The sequence below is a fragment of the Macaca fascicularis genome, chromosome 2, assembly GCF_037993035.2.
Source record: "Macaca fascicularis isolate 582-1 chromosome 2, T2T-MFA8v1.1".
NCBI lineage: Eukaryota > Metazoa > Chordata > Mammalia > Primates > Cercopithecidae > Macaca > Macaca fascicularis.
The window spans coordinates 116227960-116244861 of record NC_088376.1 but is presented as its reverse complement, the minus strand read 5'-3'; the positions used below and the strand labels follow the sequence as shown (position 1 = coordinate 116244861).

The following is a 16902-nucleotide window of genomic DNA, read 5'->3' as shown; positions in this document are numbered from 1 at the left end:
AAGAAAAAAAGAAGCTGGGTGTGGTGGCTCAAGCCTGTAATCCCAGCACTTTGGGAGACTGAAGTGGGAGGATTGTTTGAGCCCAGGAGTTTGAGACCAGCCTGGGAAACATGGTAAGAACCCCTCTCTACAAAAAATGTAAAAATTAGCTGGGCATGGTGGCACATGCCTGTGATCCCAGCTATTCGGGGGGTTGAAGCAGGAGGATCACTTGAGCCCTGGAGGCTGAGGCTGCAGTAAGCTGTGTTCATGCTACTGCACTTTAGCCTGGGTGACAGAGTGAAACCCTGTCTCAAAAAAAAGAGAGAGAGAAAAGAAATGAGATGATTCTGAATGCATGCATGCAGTGTATGACTTTACCATGGGCAGCATGCCTGACTTGACTCCCCAGAGCAGCTTTCTGCACTGGGGACTTCCTTAATGGAAACTGGTCATATAATTATATTTATTATCAATTTGACCTAATTGTGAGATTTCCCTTCCCGTTCTTGTAGAACTCCATCTTCTTTAAAGATACTTATGTAACCTTATAATAATGGTACTTCAAATAATGGCTTCCGTTTATATTCATAGACATTTCTGAGGGATTTAAGATAAGAGATTTGCTAATATTTAAGTAAAGCTGAGGAATTTGACTCAGCAAGCATGTATTAAACTTTATTATGGTTAAGCACTGTACCAGATGCCCTGAGTGAGGCCCCTACCCTCAGAACTTGCATGGTGATGGAGAGATAGGATCTGTACTCAACTGTGCTACAGGACTGTGTGTATCTAGTGTTATCAAAATAGAAGCACAGAGGAAGTACTGCTGAATTTCATCTAGGAACTTCAAGGAAGGCTTCATGGAGGAAGCTTCTTTTTTGCTGGACTTTGACATGTGGGTGGGCAGAGGTTAAATGTATATGTGTGGTAGAGATGGGCATTCGTGACCACAGAAGGAAAATTTGCTCAGTGCTTGTTATCTGCCCACCACTCTGTTGGAATTGGGAATGTAGAGATGCCTGGGGTACTTAGGTTGGCTGGACTATGGGGGAAGGGAGAGAAAGGAAAAAGTGGCAGGAAGTTATGAAGGAGAGTAAACCTGGCTGCCAGGCTAGGGTCAGTTGGCAGTGGCCTCCGTGCTATGGAGCTTGGGTTTAATTCAGGGGCAGTGGAGTCCCTGAAAGGTTTTTGAACAGCACCATGATCAAACTGTCTGTATTGAGGAGCTTGCCGTCTCTTACAGTTATAGTGTCTTATTTTTCTTCATTCAATCCTCATAGTGGCGAGCCAGAACTTCTTATCCCATTTTGCAGATGAGAAAGCCAAGGCTTAGCAAAGTTAAGTATCTTGTTCACGGCGACATTTACACTAATAACTCAAGGAGCTGCAGGTCGAGCCCCAGTCTCCAAACTTGACTCCAAAGCCTGAAGCTGCAATGAGAAAGATAGGCTAGAGAAAGAGTAAGAAGCAAAAAAGCTCATTGGGAGCCTGTGGCAATTGTCCGGGTGAGGAGTAAGGACAGGGGAAGGATGGATGAAAGTGGGAAAATGGGTGAAGCTGGGGCAGCATCGATAGCCCCAGAGTGACTGGGATAGGTGGAGCAAGAGGGAGAGGAAGGAGTGCTGTGTAGGGTGGAGGAGGTGATGGAGGGCAGTGGACGGGATGGTAGCCTCACACTCCCTAGTGACTCTTGTCATTGTGGTAAGGATGTGGCTGATCAGATCATCCTGAGTCAGAAGAGTTTGGGAAGTGGACGAGTGACTCAGGTGAAAGTGTGATGAGCCTCTGAGTTCTGATTCCAGACCTTCCCTGAGTTACCGTCCGTCACCTTTGACCACCCCAGCCGCCGTTTCTCCATTATTACTCTGAGGCAGTGGAATGGCTTGTTGGTCAGGGTATTCCGGGGAAATTCCCGGCTATTTAGATCAGCTCATCAGTACCAACCCAGCTATTGTGAAATAGGCCTCTTTTGACTGCCCGAAGTGACACCTCCACTCTGAATAGAATGGTAGAAGTCCACCACATGCTTCCTCTCTCCCACCACTCAGCCCCTGCCTGGAGAAGCCACATCCCAGATTGGATTTCCTGCCTCTGTGTCCTTAATGAGCACTTTAGTAAGTGGTGTCGCCATTCTTCTGAACCACAAGCCCATTTAAACCAAAGGCATTAGGAAAATCAAGTATGAGCTCTCAGCTTAGGTACACCATCATGATTTCATTCTCCCAAAGAACTTTGTCTTTAAAGAGCTCAATCATCTTCCCAAATCCATTCACAACCTGCAGGCAAGCAGGCGTCACGAGAGCCTCATGACAAGCAGCAGCCTTTGTTTCCTTTTAAAAGAAGACAGGTCCTGCTTTGCTGACCCCTGGGAGGACCACCACAGTATGGCAAGGGGTGAGAAGCGGTGTGAGAGAGAGAAGGTGCTGAAGCGGGCTGTGGCCAGAATCCAAGTCTGAAGATGACATGGTCCCCAGTGCCCCCTAGTGGTGGGAAGTTGTCTGGTGCTCTTTGTTCTGGGGAAAAGGAAGATGGCCTGTTTTAAGCATCTTGTGGCCCAATTTCCTTCTCATCAGGGAAGATTTACTCCTGAGCTAAAGAGATATCCTGGCATCTGCTCTAGGGTCTGTGATTCCCTGAGGGCAGCACCATTTGGGAGGATTCACACTTGTGCTCCCTGTGTCTGGAAAAAAGGCTCAGAAACCAAGGGGTAAAGAGAATGGGGGCTAGAAGTGATCCTTGCTTTCAGAGGTGCTCTAGACTTGCCCTGTCCTAAATAGTAGCCACCAGCCACATGTGGCTATAGAGCATTCTGGAATGTAGCTAGTCTGAATTGAGATGAGTCATAAATGCAAAATACATGTGGATTTCAAAGTCTTAATATGAAAAAAAAATTTATTTATTAATTTATTTTACTTTTTTTATTTTTTTGAGACAGAGTCTCGCTCTGTCACCCAGGCTGGAGTGCAATGGCATGATCTCAGTCGACTGCAAGCTCCACCTCCCGGGTTCATACCATTATCCTGCCTCAGCCTCCTGAGTAACTGGGACTACAGGCGCCCACCACCACACCCGGCTAATTTTTTGTATTTTTAGTATAGACGGGGTCTCACCGTGTTAGCCAGGATGGTCTCGATCTCCTGACCTCGTGATCGACCTGCCTCAACCTCCCAAAGTGCTGGGATTACAGGTGTGAGCCACCGTGCCCAGCCGAAAAAAATATTTTTACATGGATTACTTGTTGAAATGATAATATTTTGCTTAAATAAATATATTAAAATTAATTTCACTTGTTTCTTTTTCCTGTGCACTGTGGCTGCTAGAAAATTTAACATTACATTTCTACTGGATAGCATTGCTCTTCACGGATGGGCTTTGTGCCCAGAACAGGGGCCCACATGACTAAGACAGGTTTCAGGCCTGCCTTGGGCCCACTTCCAGAGCTATGGCTAACCTTTTGGAGAGGTAGAGTGGGCTTGGCCTTTGTAATTCAGCCCTCCCCTCCCAAAAAGCCCTTTGAAATCCTACCATTCAGAAGTCATCACTTTGTATAATCACAACTTTTCAAAATGCAAGTACCCCAGGATTAAAAACCTAACATCAACCAGGCGTGGTGGCTCACACCTGGAATCCCAGTACTTTGGGAGCCAAGGTGGGAGGATTGCTTGAGGCCAGGAGTTTGAGACCAGCCTGGGCAATGCAGCAAGACCCTCACTCTACAAAAATTTTAAAAATGAACCAGGCATGGTGGCACACACCTGTAGTCCCAGCTATTCTGGAGGCTGAGGGGGGAAGATGGCTTGAGCCTGGGAGTTTGAGGTTATAGTGAGCTATGATCACACCACTGTATTCCAACCTGGGTGATAGAGTGAGACCCTGTTTCTAAAACAAAATGAAACAGAAAGCCAAACACCTAGTCTAAATATTCTGGGATCCCAGGGTGCCTACAAGATAGAGGAGGGGGCCCCAGAGAGAGCTGTGGGAGGTAGAAAAATAGGAGTTGGAGGATACTGAGCCCCCTGGCTGCCTTGCTCTTCCATTTTGTGCTCAGCTCCCTGGCTTTGAAGCCACCTGTCTCTTAACAGGTTGACCTGTACCCTACCTGTTTCTTTGTCCTTGGGAAATGGGCCATTTGGTGCCTGCTGGGAGTTTTATTTATTTATTTATTTTTGAGCCAGATTCTTGCTCTGTCACCCAGACTGGAGTGCAGTGATGCCATCTCAGCTCACTGCAACCTCTGTCTTCCAGGTTCAAGTGATTCTTGTGCCGCAGCCTCCCAAGTAGTTAAGATTACAGACACGTACCACCACGCCCAGCTCATTTTTGTATTTTTAGTGGAGATGGGGTTTTTGCCTTTTTGCAGGCTGGTCTCAAGCTTCTGGCCTCAAGTGATCCACCCACCTCAGCCTCCCAAAGTGTTGTGATTATAGTCGTGAGCCACCTCACCTGGCCTGGAGTTTTAGAAGAGTCATATCAGAAATTTTATTTTCGGCTGGGCGCGGTGGCTCACGCCTGTAATCCTAGCACTTTGAGAGGCTGAGGCGGGCGGATCATGAGGTCGCGAGATCGAGACCATCCTGGCCAACATAGTGAAACCCCGTCTCTACTAAGAATACAAAAAATTAGCTGAGCGTGGTGGCACGTGCCTCTAGTCCCTGCTACTCGGGAGGCTGAGGCAGGGGAATCACTTGAACCTGAGAGGCGGAGGTTGCAGTGAGCCAAGATCGTGCCTTTGCACTCCAGCCTGGCAACAGAGTGAGACTCTGTCTCAAAAAAAAAAAAAAAAAGAAATTTTATTTCCTCCATTCCTCTGTCATACCCATTCTGAGTCATTTACCTGACCTGTGAAAGCTAAATTTCTTTTGAAATACAGAGGGGCACCTCCTATACTTTGTGTAAAATGGCCCTGGATGGCTGAACATAGCATTACAATGTGCAGTATATGGAGCAGAATTTGTTCTGCAGCCTGGCATGCTTTAGACAGTTTTTAAGGAAAGAACAAACTGTGAGCTGTATGTGTTATCTGTGGACAGTGTACTGTGTGGGCCCCCAAGGGACAGCAGCAATTCTTTAGGGGTCTCAGTATATGAGTCTTGGGCAGGCCCTTACAGACTTTGGCTTTGTGTTTAGTAATGTAAATTCTTCCCCAGTGTTTGTGAGATGGCTTCTGTGTGCTTAGCATTGAATGAGGATTCAGTGGAGACTATCCAAGTTGGGATTTAGGGATCAGAATGCATTTGCCTCTCATGTAGCATTGCATTCTTAGACTTGCAATGCCTGTGATGTTTTTGTTTTGTTTTGTTTTGTTTTCTCTTCTAGGCACTTATCAACTGGAAAGAGGCTAAACTGACTTGGAGTTTTTTCAAACAGTCTTTCTTGAAACAGATTTTGACAGAAGGTAAGTTGACGGTCACTCTGAATGGTCGGGAGACCATAGTAGAAGGGGATTTCTTAGGACTGCCAATTACCTGGGTCCAGATCACCTGTTTAGAGCCTCTGGGGCTGAAGAACTTCAGAAATGGGAGGAGGGGGCTTAATACAGAGAACGAAACCAACGTCTATTTAGTTTTGTGCTTTACTTAGGTGGTCTAATTTAAATCTCTCCACAGCCTTGTAAGAAAGATATTATTCCCCTTCATTATGGATGAGGAAACTGAGAGTCAGTGAGGTTGCAGAACTTCTTTAGGGTTTTGTAGTAACAGGGAACAGCTTAATTGGGATCCAGGTCTAACTCCAAAACCCCATGTTATATGATTTTTATGAGTTTATTATAAAAGTATTATATCAGTTACATAAAACTATTTTTATCTTTTTTTTTTTTTTTTTTTTTTTTGAGATGGAGACTTGCTCCATTGCCCAGGCTCTGGAGTGCAGTGGCTCCATCTCAGCTCACTGCACGCTCCGCCTCCTGAGTTCATGCGGTTCTTCTGCCTCAGCCTCCCGAGTAGCTGGGACTACAGGCGCCACCACCACACCTGGCTAATTTTTTTGTATTTTTAGTAGAGATGGGGTTTCACCGTGTTAGCCAGGATGGTCTCGATCTCCTGACCTCGTGATCCGCCCACCTCGGCCTCCCAAAGTGCTGGGATTACGGGTGTGAGCTACTGCACTTGACTGGGATTTATTTTCTTAAACAATAAAATGCGCTTGTATGAGAGTTTGGTCAGACTTTGGTCTTTTCAGTTTACCTATGACAGAGCTCAATGTGGAGGGCCAGCAAGGGGCTGGAAGCACATTTGGTTTTTGTATGTATATGTGTTGGTTTATTTGTACCCAGCTTTAATTAGAAAAATGAGATTTTAAGGCAACTATTAAGTTGCTGAAGGTGGTAGTTTCTCTCTTCATATATATTTCATATCCATATACCTATTACTGAATGTATTTTTTAATCTTTTCAAAAATTATCTTTTAATTATAAAATATAGTCCCATTAGAAAAAAATAAGAACATAGAAAAAATAATACTAGCATTCTAATACAACTGTTATTATCTTGGTATTTTATTTTCCCCCCATCTGTATTTTTTGTTCATTATGTTTCCAAAGAAAAGCAGCTCCCCCTATGCCTCACTTTCCCCGTCTGTGAACAAGGGGATAGAACCAGGCAGTGTCTGAGGGCTCTCTGATCTTTGAGAGTGCACACATGCTTCTAGCTTAACCTTATAACTTTGCTATTACAAAAATGAAACTGTTCCGAGGCCTTCTTGGGGAAGGGAGGGTCAGAAGCCTCGGAAGAGCTGAGTGAAGGGCCTGAGCATTTAGCTCCTGGAGAGCAGGGAGTGTGCCGTTCACCACTGCCACTGCCTCCCTGTGGCCTGGCACAGGAGGGCTGTGCAGCATGTATTTGTGAATGGAGTAAGAAAAGGCAACAAGGTAACTATTGTGAAATGGTGTGTGATGATAGTTCATGTTGTTGTAAGAACAGGAAAATCGGTGGAGGGAGTTTTGGAAAGGACAGTTGCTCATATGCACTTTTTTCCTTCCAAGGTTTTAAGAGCAGTTTTAATGAGTTTGAGGAATGGACCCAGTCCAAGTGATGGCCCTAAATTGGTTTTCTGGATTGCAGACAACACATGTCTCTAGACATGTCTTTGCAGCAGCTGGTTTAAGTTTACTGCAAACAAAAGCCTCCAGAGCTCAACCTGAATGCAGTGCCAGGAGCCTGCTCCATGGGTGGATCCCCCTAGCCTGACTCCCTGACTGGCACAGTGCCATTAGGAACTTCTCAGGGCCTCCATCTCTGTGGCTGTGAAATAAGGAAGTTGCCTGACTGAGATCCTCAGATTCGTTTTTTTTTTTTTTTTTTTGAGACAGAGTCTCGCTCTGTCGCCCAGGCTGGAGTGCAGCAGCGCACGGTCTCTGCTCACTGCAAGCTGCGCCTCCCGGGTTCACGCCATTCTCCTGCCTCAGCCTCCCAAGTAGCTGGAACTACAGGCGCCCGCCACTATGGCCAGCTAATTTTTTGTGTTATTTTTAGTAGAGATGGGGTTTCACTGTGTTAGCCAGGATGGTCTCGATCTCCTGACCTCGTGATCCACCTGCCTCGGCCTCCCAAAGTGCTGGGATTATAGACGTGAGCCACTGCCCCCGGCCCGTTATATTTTTAAAACTATAGCTCTAAAAAAGTTGAAATCCCCGGTTTTTTTTGGTTGTTGTTTTTTGTTTTTTTGTAGATAGGGTCTCACTCTGTCACCCAGGCTGGAATGCAGTGGTGCAAACACAGCTCGCTGCAGTCTTGACCTCTCAGGTTCAAGTGATCCTCCCACCTCAGCCTCCCAAGTAGCTGGGACTACAGGGAAGGCACCTACCAATACGCCTAGCTAATATTTTAAATTTTGTAGGGACAGGGTCTTGTGATGTTGCCCAGACTGGTCTTGAACTCCTGGACTCAAGCGATCCTCCTGCCTCAGCCTCCCAAAGTGCTGGACTTACAGGCATGAGCCACTGAGCTGGGCCTGAAATCACTTTTTGTAGTAGCAAAAATGTATGTGCTGTTACTTCTGCCCCCACATTTCCTGAACAGTATGCCAGGTGCTGAGAATACTGAGATGAATGAGTAACAGGCCATGGCCTCAAGCATTTCATTCTCTCACCAAAGACATAGACGTTTGTGTGGTTAACTGTTACTGGGCTGTGAGGGGTGTAGTACTTGGAAACTCATTTCCTAGAGCTTTGCTAGGAAACCAGGGTCATAGAGATGACTGAGAGGGGCTCATGCCCTCAGGGAGTTTATAGAATGTAGGAAGGAGAGCCTATTCTGCCAAAAGACAGGGAGGGCCCTGCAGAAAAGACACTCTAGGTGATGAGAATGACAAGAGCCAAGGCAGGCCCAGCCTGACTCAAAGCAGCTGGAGGGCTAAAACCTGGGAGGTAGGGTGCAGCAGAAGATGACAGGGTGATGAGGGTGAGGTTGACGAAGGGAAGCCAAAATGATAGCTTGGGGTCAGTGTATAAAAGCCCGCAAATGCAGAATTAAGGAGCCTGGACTTTTTGTAAACATTAAAGAGCCATTTTGGCCAGGCGCGGTGGCTCACGCCTGTAATCCCAGCACTGTGGGAGGCAGAGGAGGGCAGATCACCTGAGGTCAGGAGTTCGAGACCAGCCTGGCTAGCACAGTGAAACCCCATCTCTACTAAAAATACAAAAATTACCTGGGCGTGGTGGTGGGTACCTGTAATCTCAGCTACCCAGGAGGCACAGGCTGCAGTGAGCCCAAATAGCGCCATTGCACTCCAGCCTGGGCAACAAGAGTGAAACTCTGTCTCAAAAGAAAAAAAAAGGCCGGGCGCGGTGGCTCAAGCCTGTAATCCCAGCACTTTGGGAGGCCGAGACGGGCGGATCACGAGGTCAGGAGATGGAGACCATCCTGGCTAACATGGTGAAACCCCGTCTCTATTAAGAAATACAAAAAACTAGCCGGGCGAGGTGGCGGGCGCCTGTAGTCCCAGCTACTCGGGAGGCTGAGGCCGGAGAATGGCGTAAACCCGGGAGGCGGAGCTTGCAGTGAGCTGAGATCCGGCCACTGCACTCCAGCCTGGGTGACAGAGCGAGACTCTGTCTCAAAAAAAAAAAAAAAAAAAGAGAGAGAGCCATTTAAAGATATGAAAGCAGGCCGGGTGCATTGGCTCACGCCTGTAATCCCAGCACTTTGGGAGGCTGAGGTGGGAGGTCAGGAGTGCAAAACCAGTCTGGCTAGCATGGCAAAACCCCGTTCCCACTAAAAACTGAAAAAATTAGCCGGGCGTGGTGGCGGGCGCCTGTAATCCCAGCTACTCAAGAGGCTGAGGCAGAAGAATCGCTTGAACCCAGGAAGCAGAAGTTGCAGTGAATGAGATCATGCCACTGCACTCCAGTCTGGGTGACAGAGCAAGACTCCGTCTAAAAAAAAAAAAAAAAAAAAAAGATATGAAAGCAGAGACTGATTTAAGAGCTGTGTTTGAGGCTGGGCGCAGTGGCTCACACCTGTAATCCCAGCACTTTGGGAGGCCAAGGCGGGTGAATCACTTGAGGTCAGGAGTTTGAAACTAGCCTGGCCAACATGGTGAAACCCGTCTACTAAAAATACAAAAAAAAAAAAAAGAAAAAAAATTGCTGGGTGTGGTGGTGGGCATCTGTAATCCCAGCTACTCGGGAGGCTGAGGCAAAAGAATCTCTTATGTCCGGGAGGTAGAGCTTTCAGTGAGCTGAGATGGCACCACTGCATTCCAGCCTGGGCAGCAGAGCAAGACTCAGTCTCAAAAAAAATAAAAGCAACAATGACAAAACAAAACTATTTGCACAAGCTGGAACTGTTAGCAGTGAGGGTAGATCCAAGCAGCACAGAGACACAGGCCTATGAGGACCCGCAGTGATCCCTACCACAAACACAGTGGCAGGGGCTTGGAGAGAGAGGCAGGGTGGGAGAAAGCCTTGAGAGAAGATCCTCACTGCTTCCAGCCTCTTGATGCTTTCCTTTTTGAGCAAGTTACTAGGAGGTGAGAATTTGCCCTTCAGGGCGCGGGCACTGTTTAGTGCTCTTTTCCCATAGTGGTCAACACTTTTTCCTCATAGATGAGAAGCTTCACGAAAGCCAGGGGGATGGGAGCCCTGGCTGGTGTCTTCACCTTGAAGGCATTAGACTGTCTTACATTTGAATCATGAACTCAGGCCTGATTTTTGTAGTAGCAAAAATGTATGTGCTGTTGCTTCTGCCCCCTCAGGCCTGAGTTCCTGATTCAAATCTAAGACAGTCTAATGCCTTGCCAGCCCCAGGGAGCTGTCTCCACCCCTGAGGAACCCTTGAATAAGCTTGTGCATATAATCATGGATGCTTCACAGATAATTTACGCGCAGATTATCTGACCTCCCCTTAAAACTTGGGACCATTGCCTGCGCGTGGTAGCTCACGCCTGTAATCCCAGCACTTTGGGAGGTGGAGACGGCGGATCATGAGGTCAGGAGATCAAGACCACCCCGTCTCTACTAAAAATACAAAAATATTAGCCGGGCGTGGTGGCGGGCGCCTGTAGTCCCAGCTACTCGGGAGGTTGAGGCAGGAGAATGGCGTGAACCTGGGAGATGGAGCTTGCAGTGAGCCGAGATTGCGCCACTGCACTCCGCCTGGGCAACAGAGCAAGACTCCGTCTCAAAAAAAAAAAAACTTGGGACCATCATTTTCATTATTAACATTTAATAATCTCCACATACTTTTTTAAAAACTTATTTTTAGACTTTTTTATTATTTTTTTTTTATTTTTAATTTTACTGGCTTGGAGATTCGCTGTCAATGAAGTCCTCGGCACTTTCCAAATTGTTACTTTGAGATTATTTGAAATCAACATTAGGACAAGGATATGTCTTTAACTGATTATCTAATATTTCTCCTTTATTTGTCAGCTGGAAAAGTTGATAGCTAGTAAGAGAAAGGAAACAATAAAGTAATGTGCATTTGACATTGCTAATTATTTTGCTTTTTTGTTTATAGGCGAGCGATACGTGATGACATTTTTGAACGTATTGAATTTTGGTGATCAGGGTAAGATGAAATTCTGTAGTGTTTTAATTAAAGGTTAATACTATTAATAGATACTTCCTAACATTTTTCTCTGATATATTTAATGAAAGATGAACCTGAAGATTAAAAAAAATCCTGAAGATTGTAAATTGTAGGTCTTCGTACTGACTGTGCCCTCCAATGTGACTTTGGTGGCGGTGTTCTGGTGAGACCCTGGCCCTCTAGTTCGCCTCCTAAGAGCTCTGGTGTTCATTTTGGGGGGTGGGAGGTGCCAAGAGAGGAGAAAAGGGAGCTCACCATCACAGCCACAAGAATCTGCCCCATATTTGTGTAGCTACATAGTCTTTTAGTATTTTCATTTTTATCTTTTAATGTAATACCAAAGTAATGGAAATCAAATAGAAAAACATCAACTTTGCATTAATGACCTGTATAAGAAAGTACTGTTGATGGAAGCATTCTGTATCTTGACTGTATCAATGTTGGTATCCTGGTTGTAATATTGTACTACAGTTTTACAAAATGTTACCACTGGGTAAAGGGCATATGGGATCCCTCTATTACTTCCTTTTTTTTTTTTTTTTTTTTTTGAGACAGGGTCTCACTCTCTTGCCCTCTTGCCCAGGCTGGAGTGCAGTGGTACCATCACAGCTCACTGCAGCCTCAACTTCCTGGGCTTGGGCTTGGGTGATTCCCCCCACCTCAGCCTCCCAAATAACTGGGACTACAAATGCACACCACCATGCCTGGCTAATTTTTTCCGTTTTTGTAGAGACAGGGTTTCTTCATGTTTCCAAGGCTCATCTCAAACTCCTGGGCTCAAGCAGTCCACCCACTCTGGCCTCCCAAAGTGCTGGGAATACAGTCATGAGCCACCATGCCCGGCCACTGTAACTCTGTGTGAATCTATAATTATCTGAAGATAAACAAACTTTAATGAAATATTAAATAACAATTTTAATAGTGCTATGAAAATTAAAGTAGAAAAACCAACATGATTGTTGTTTCTTCTTTTTTGTTTTGTAGGTGTGTATGATATAGTGAATAATCTTGGCTCCCTTGTGGCCAGATTAATTTTCCAGCCCATAGAGGAAAGTTTTTATATATTTTTTGCTAAGGTGCTGGAGAGGGAAAAGGATGCCACACTTCAGAAGCAGGTAGTGTTGGTTCTTATATCATCTCTCAAGTGAATTCTCCCTTTAATTGCAAGACAAACAGATAGGAATGTGAAGCAGTCTGTTTCTCTTCTGTTTGATCAGGAATTTTCTTACAGATTTCATTCTTCTATTACATTCTGTATGATAGCGGGACCCAGGGCTCACCTCTTCTTTCGTGGCCTTCTCCCTTTGCTCTTGGCTGTCCCTTCCTTCTCAGCCCTTTGTTATATTCTTTGTGACCTTTCTCTTTTTTTTTTTTTTTGAGATAGAGTCTTGCTCTGACGCCCAGCCTGGAGTGCAGTGGCATGACCTCGGCTCACTGCAACCTCCACCTCCCAGGTTCAAACGATTCTCCTGCCTCAGCCTCCTGATGAGTAGCTGGGACTACAGGCATGCACCACCACACCCAGCTAATTGTTGTGTTTTTAGTAGAGATGGGGTTTTGCCATATTGGCCAGGCTGGTCTTGAACCCCCGACCTAAGGCAATCTGCCCACTTCAGCCTCCCAGAGTGCTAGGATTACAGGCATGAGCCACCGTACCCGGCCATGTGACCTTACTCTTGATCCAGCCCTCTCAGGACTCTCTAAAGCTGTCCCCATTGCCCTGCAGATGCCCAGCCATGGGCTAGTCTTAGGCATAAGAATGCCTCCCCTATCCTCAGAGTCTCAAGAGCCAAAGGATGCAGAAGTTGGAGCCAGGCTAATCGAGGAAGGAGAGGATGTGGTTGTTGGCTTTCACTCACCACACCAATTGTTTAAGCTTCTTACAACTGGGACGTGCCCAGAGCCACACTCTGACTATAAGATTCTATATACTCAGGTTGGTAAATACAGAAGAAGAGATTTTAATCTAGGCGTATCTGGTTGTAGGAGCTTCACTTTTTCCAAAACCACTGAAAATGTCTGAGTTTTAGAATAGCAAGCTAGTTGAGCCTCTTGCATGTCTTAGAAGATATTTAGTAAAATACAGTTTATGCACAATATCTCAAAATGAGCTAATCTGGTACTCAGTCTGATTTAGGAATATTTTCCTAAGAGTACAATCACAGTAACATCATAATTTTGGAATGTTTAGCAGGAGAGGCACAGAGCTGGCTAGTGTACATGAAAAGTTGCTGCACATTTAAGAATAAATATTAGGGCCGGGCGCGGTGGCTCACGCCTGTAATCCCAGCACTTTGGGAGGCCGAGGCGGGCGGATCACGAGGTCAGGAGATCGAGACCATCCTGGCTAACACAGTGAAACCCCGTCTCTACTAAAAATACAAAAAATTAGCCGGGCGTGGTGGTGGGCGCCTGTGGTCCCAGCTACTCGGGAGGCTGAGGCAGGAGAATGGCGTGAACCCGGGAGGCAGAGCTTGCAGTGAGCTGAGATTGTGCCACTGCACTCCAGCCTGGGTGAGAGCGAGACTCCGTCTCAAAAAAAAAAAAAAAAGAATATTAGTGGCCTGGTGCAGTGGCTCATGCCTGTAAGCCTCATGCTTTGGGAGGCCAAGGCAGGAGGATTGCTTGAGGCCAGGAGTTTGAGATTAGCCTGGCCAACACAGTGAGACTCCCTTCTCTATTTCTATTAAAAAATAAATAAAATAAATAAATATCAGAGGGGAAAGTGCATGTTTCCTAAGCAATATTTGAAACAATTTATCCCAAGTGAATTGAAAACTAAGCCTCCCCCTTACTAAGGAGACACACACTTTTTCCTTCATTTGCTAATTGACATGAAAACAAACACGCTACCAAAAAAATAGTGATATCCACCACGTCGTTGGAAGAGTGAACTGAAAAACAGTGAAGGGAGAAGGCCAGACGTGAAGGGTGAAGGTTTTCTTCAGCTCATGATTCATCCAACTTCCTTCCCTCTTCCCTGACCCCAGGAGGACGTTGCTGTGGCCGCTGCAGTCTTGGAGTCCCTGCTCAAGCTGGCCCTGCTGGCTGGCCTGACCATCACTGTTTTTGGCTTTGCCTATTCTCAGCTGGCTCTGGATATCTACGGAGGGGCCATGCTTAGCTCAGGATCCGGTACGCACAAGAGTTTTTCTGGATTTTTTCTGATTTCCCAACAGAAATAGAAGGGTCACGAAATTCAAGAACTTGTGCACACACAGTTGATATCTGTGTCGGTGTAGGGAAAACTGTCTGGTGGCGGGGGCTGTGGGACTGTTCCCCTCATTCAACTCCAGACACACACTCAAGGTATAGGCAGGGGCTTTGGCGCCAGGACGATCAGCTTCCCCAGCCTCAGTTGAATAAGTTATTAGGACTTCTCCTTGCTGTTGGCTTTCCTCTCGGGCCTAGAATGTGTTTTGCCAAGCGCTTCTCTGTGCTCCCTCTGGGGTGAGGGAGGAAGGCAGAGGGCAGGCGGTAATGAGTCCCCACTTGGTACTAAACACATCTGAAGATAGTAAATGCCACATAAATCTCCCAGCCTGATGCATAAAAGCCTCTGAAGGATAACCCAAAGCCATTTGCAGAGAATAAAATTGATCTCTGCAAATAAAAGGGTATATTTAATCCAGTGACTCTCAGTTTTTGAAGAAGAAAAGTATTGAATGTGTCTAATTTTGAAACACCAGACTGCTGAGGATCTCACAGCACTTCTTGGGCCTTGGGGACTTCACCAATTTCAAAATGTGCTGGGCTGTAAGCTGGCAGTCCATTTGCAGTGTTTCATCTTGGGTTCAGCAAAGATGTTTTTAATTTCTCAGGTCACTGGACAAGAACCCTGAGGACTTCTTTCTGCTGCCCCATCTCAATATAAAGGGCTTTGTCAAATGCCATTTTACAAGTTCACTAGCATGTTTTAGTCTCCACTACAACGGGGCCCAAACTTTCAGTGTTAGGGGAAGAAGGGCCAAGCTTCTATACCAGAGCAAAGGTCATTAAGTTTGGAGAAACACCTGCTGTGAAACCAATGAAGTGGTTTGCAGCTCCCTGGGGCTTGTGCTGTGAGAAGTACATTTCCATCAGGCAGCTGCGGGAGGCCTCATTAGGAAGGCATTAGTAAGTTTTTGGGCAGAGATTGGGAATTCAAGTATTCTATAGAAGCTCTTCCCCTTTAGAAAGCAATCACCAAGGAGCAGCCTTTAATGTCACACAATCACAGGGCATTGCCTCAAGGAGGGGGCTGTCCCATCATTATCATGACTCAGCCCATCATCTTAGTTTTGAAAGTGGAACTCGCAACACTACTGTCCTCAGTTGTGTACTTGTCTTTGCCTTCACCCTGGAAGTGGACTACTTACCTGTGAGCTGTACTGGCCATCTCCAGATGTGGGACTCGGACACGCACAGATAGGCTTTTGTGTAGGGGTGTGGCGTCTTTTCCATTGTTTGGGATTAGCACTGTATTTAATTAGGGGCTTTGTAAGTGTTCTGGAGGCTTTTCTTAGAAATCTTTCTTACACCTAGCTTTGCTTTGCTTTTTCTTTTCTTTTTTCTTGGTAACTCACAGAACACCTAGCTTTGCTATCCTTAAGCAAAACCCAAACATTCACAGAATTTCCCCAAGATTTCTCACATTTTTCTCTTAGGTGCTTCTCGCTTGCCCCTCTGCCTTTTACTTTTTCCTTCTCTATCCCCTTGTCTTAATGAACTAGGGCTGCCATGACAAAGTACCACAGACTGCGTGGCTTTAAACAACAGAACATATTGTCCATCAGTTCTGGAGGCCAGAAGTGCACAATGAAGCTACGGCCAGGACCGTGTTATCTCTGAAGTCTCGAGGAGAGGCCCCTTCCTGCCTCTTCTAGTTTCTAGTGGTTGCTGGCATCCTGGTGTTCCTTGACTTGCAGCTGCAGCACTGCGGTCACACGCTGTGTTCTCTTTGTCTTCACATCGTCATCCCCCTGCGCTCTTCACGTCCTCATCCCCCTGCGCATGTCTGCCTCAGTGTGCAAGTTTCCCCCACTTTTTTTTTTTTTAATGAGACGAAATCTCACTCTGTCACCCAGGGTGGAGTGCAGTGGTGCAATCTCGGCTCACTGCAACCTCCCAGGTTCAAGAGACTCCCGCCTTAGCCTCCCGAGTAGCTGAAATTACAGGCACACCCTACCATACCCGGCTAAGTTTGTGTATATTTAGTAGAGATGGGGTTTCGCCATGTTGGCCAGGCTGGTCTCAAACTCCTGACCTCAGGTGATCTGCCCCCCTTTGGCATCCCAAAGTGCTGGGATTATAAGCATGAGCCACTGCACCTGGCCAAGTTTCCTCTTTTTATAAGGACACCTGTCATACTGGATCAGGGCCTGCCCTAATGACCTCATTTGAACTCAGTTTTCTTCATGAAGACCCTGTTTCCAAATAAGGTCAGATTCTCAGGTACCGCTGGTCAGGACATCAACATATCTATTTTGGGGGGACAGTTCAACCTAAAACACCTCTCAATTCAGTCTACAATCGAAGGTTGGTTCCGTTCTTGAATTCCCCAAATGGATGCAAAACCCTTTACGTGAGTCACTGCTTCGCGTCAGAGTTTGTGTTGCTCTCCATGTCTCACAACAGCCCACTGTTCACCTACTGATGGGCCCACCTGTGCCATTAGCGTTCGGTTGCCAGGTAAGGAGGCCTGCCACTCCTCTCTGCTTCTGCCAGGGAGAGGAGGATGGGGAGAAGCAGGAGGCACACTTGAGCATAGCCTTGAGTCTCCTGGGTGCAGAGCGTGGTCCCTGCCTCCTTTCCTGGAGTCACCATCAGCTGGGGTAGGGGCCAGGCTGCTTCCTGCAGCGGCTTGACAAGCAAAATGCAATGTGAGGTAATAAACATGGAATCTGAGACA

General features: G+C 46.4%; 1 protein-coding gene across 3 annotated transcripts in view; it reads left to right on the top strand.

Moving 5' to 3' along the window:
* The window catches only part of RFT1 (RFT1 glycolipid translocator homolog), a 47211-nt gene that overhangs the window by 17289 nt on the left and 13020 nt on the right, over positions 1-16902 (top strand). For all 3 annotated transcript variants that reach the window (XM_005547390.5, XM_005547389.5, XM_074032474.1), the window contains 4 exons: positions 5299-5377; positions 10941-10991; positions 11997-12127; positions 14003-14147. In XM_005547390.5, the coding sequence (XP_005547447.3) occupies positions 5299-5377; positions 10941-10991; positions 11997-12127; positions 14003-14147 (406 nt within the window). The remainder of the gene's footprint in view (positions 1-5298; positions 5378-10940; positions 10992-11996; positions 12128-14002; positions 14148-16902) is intronic.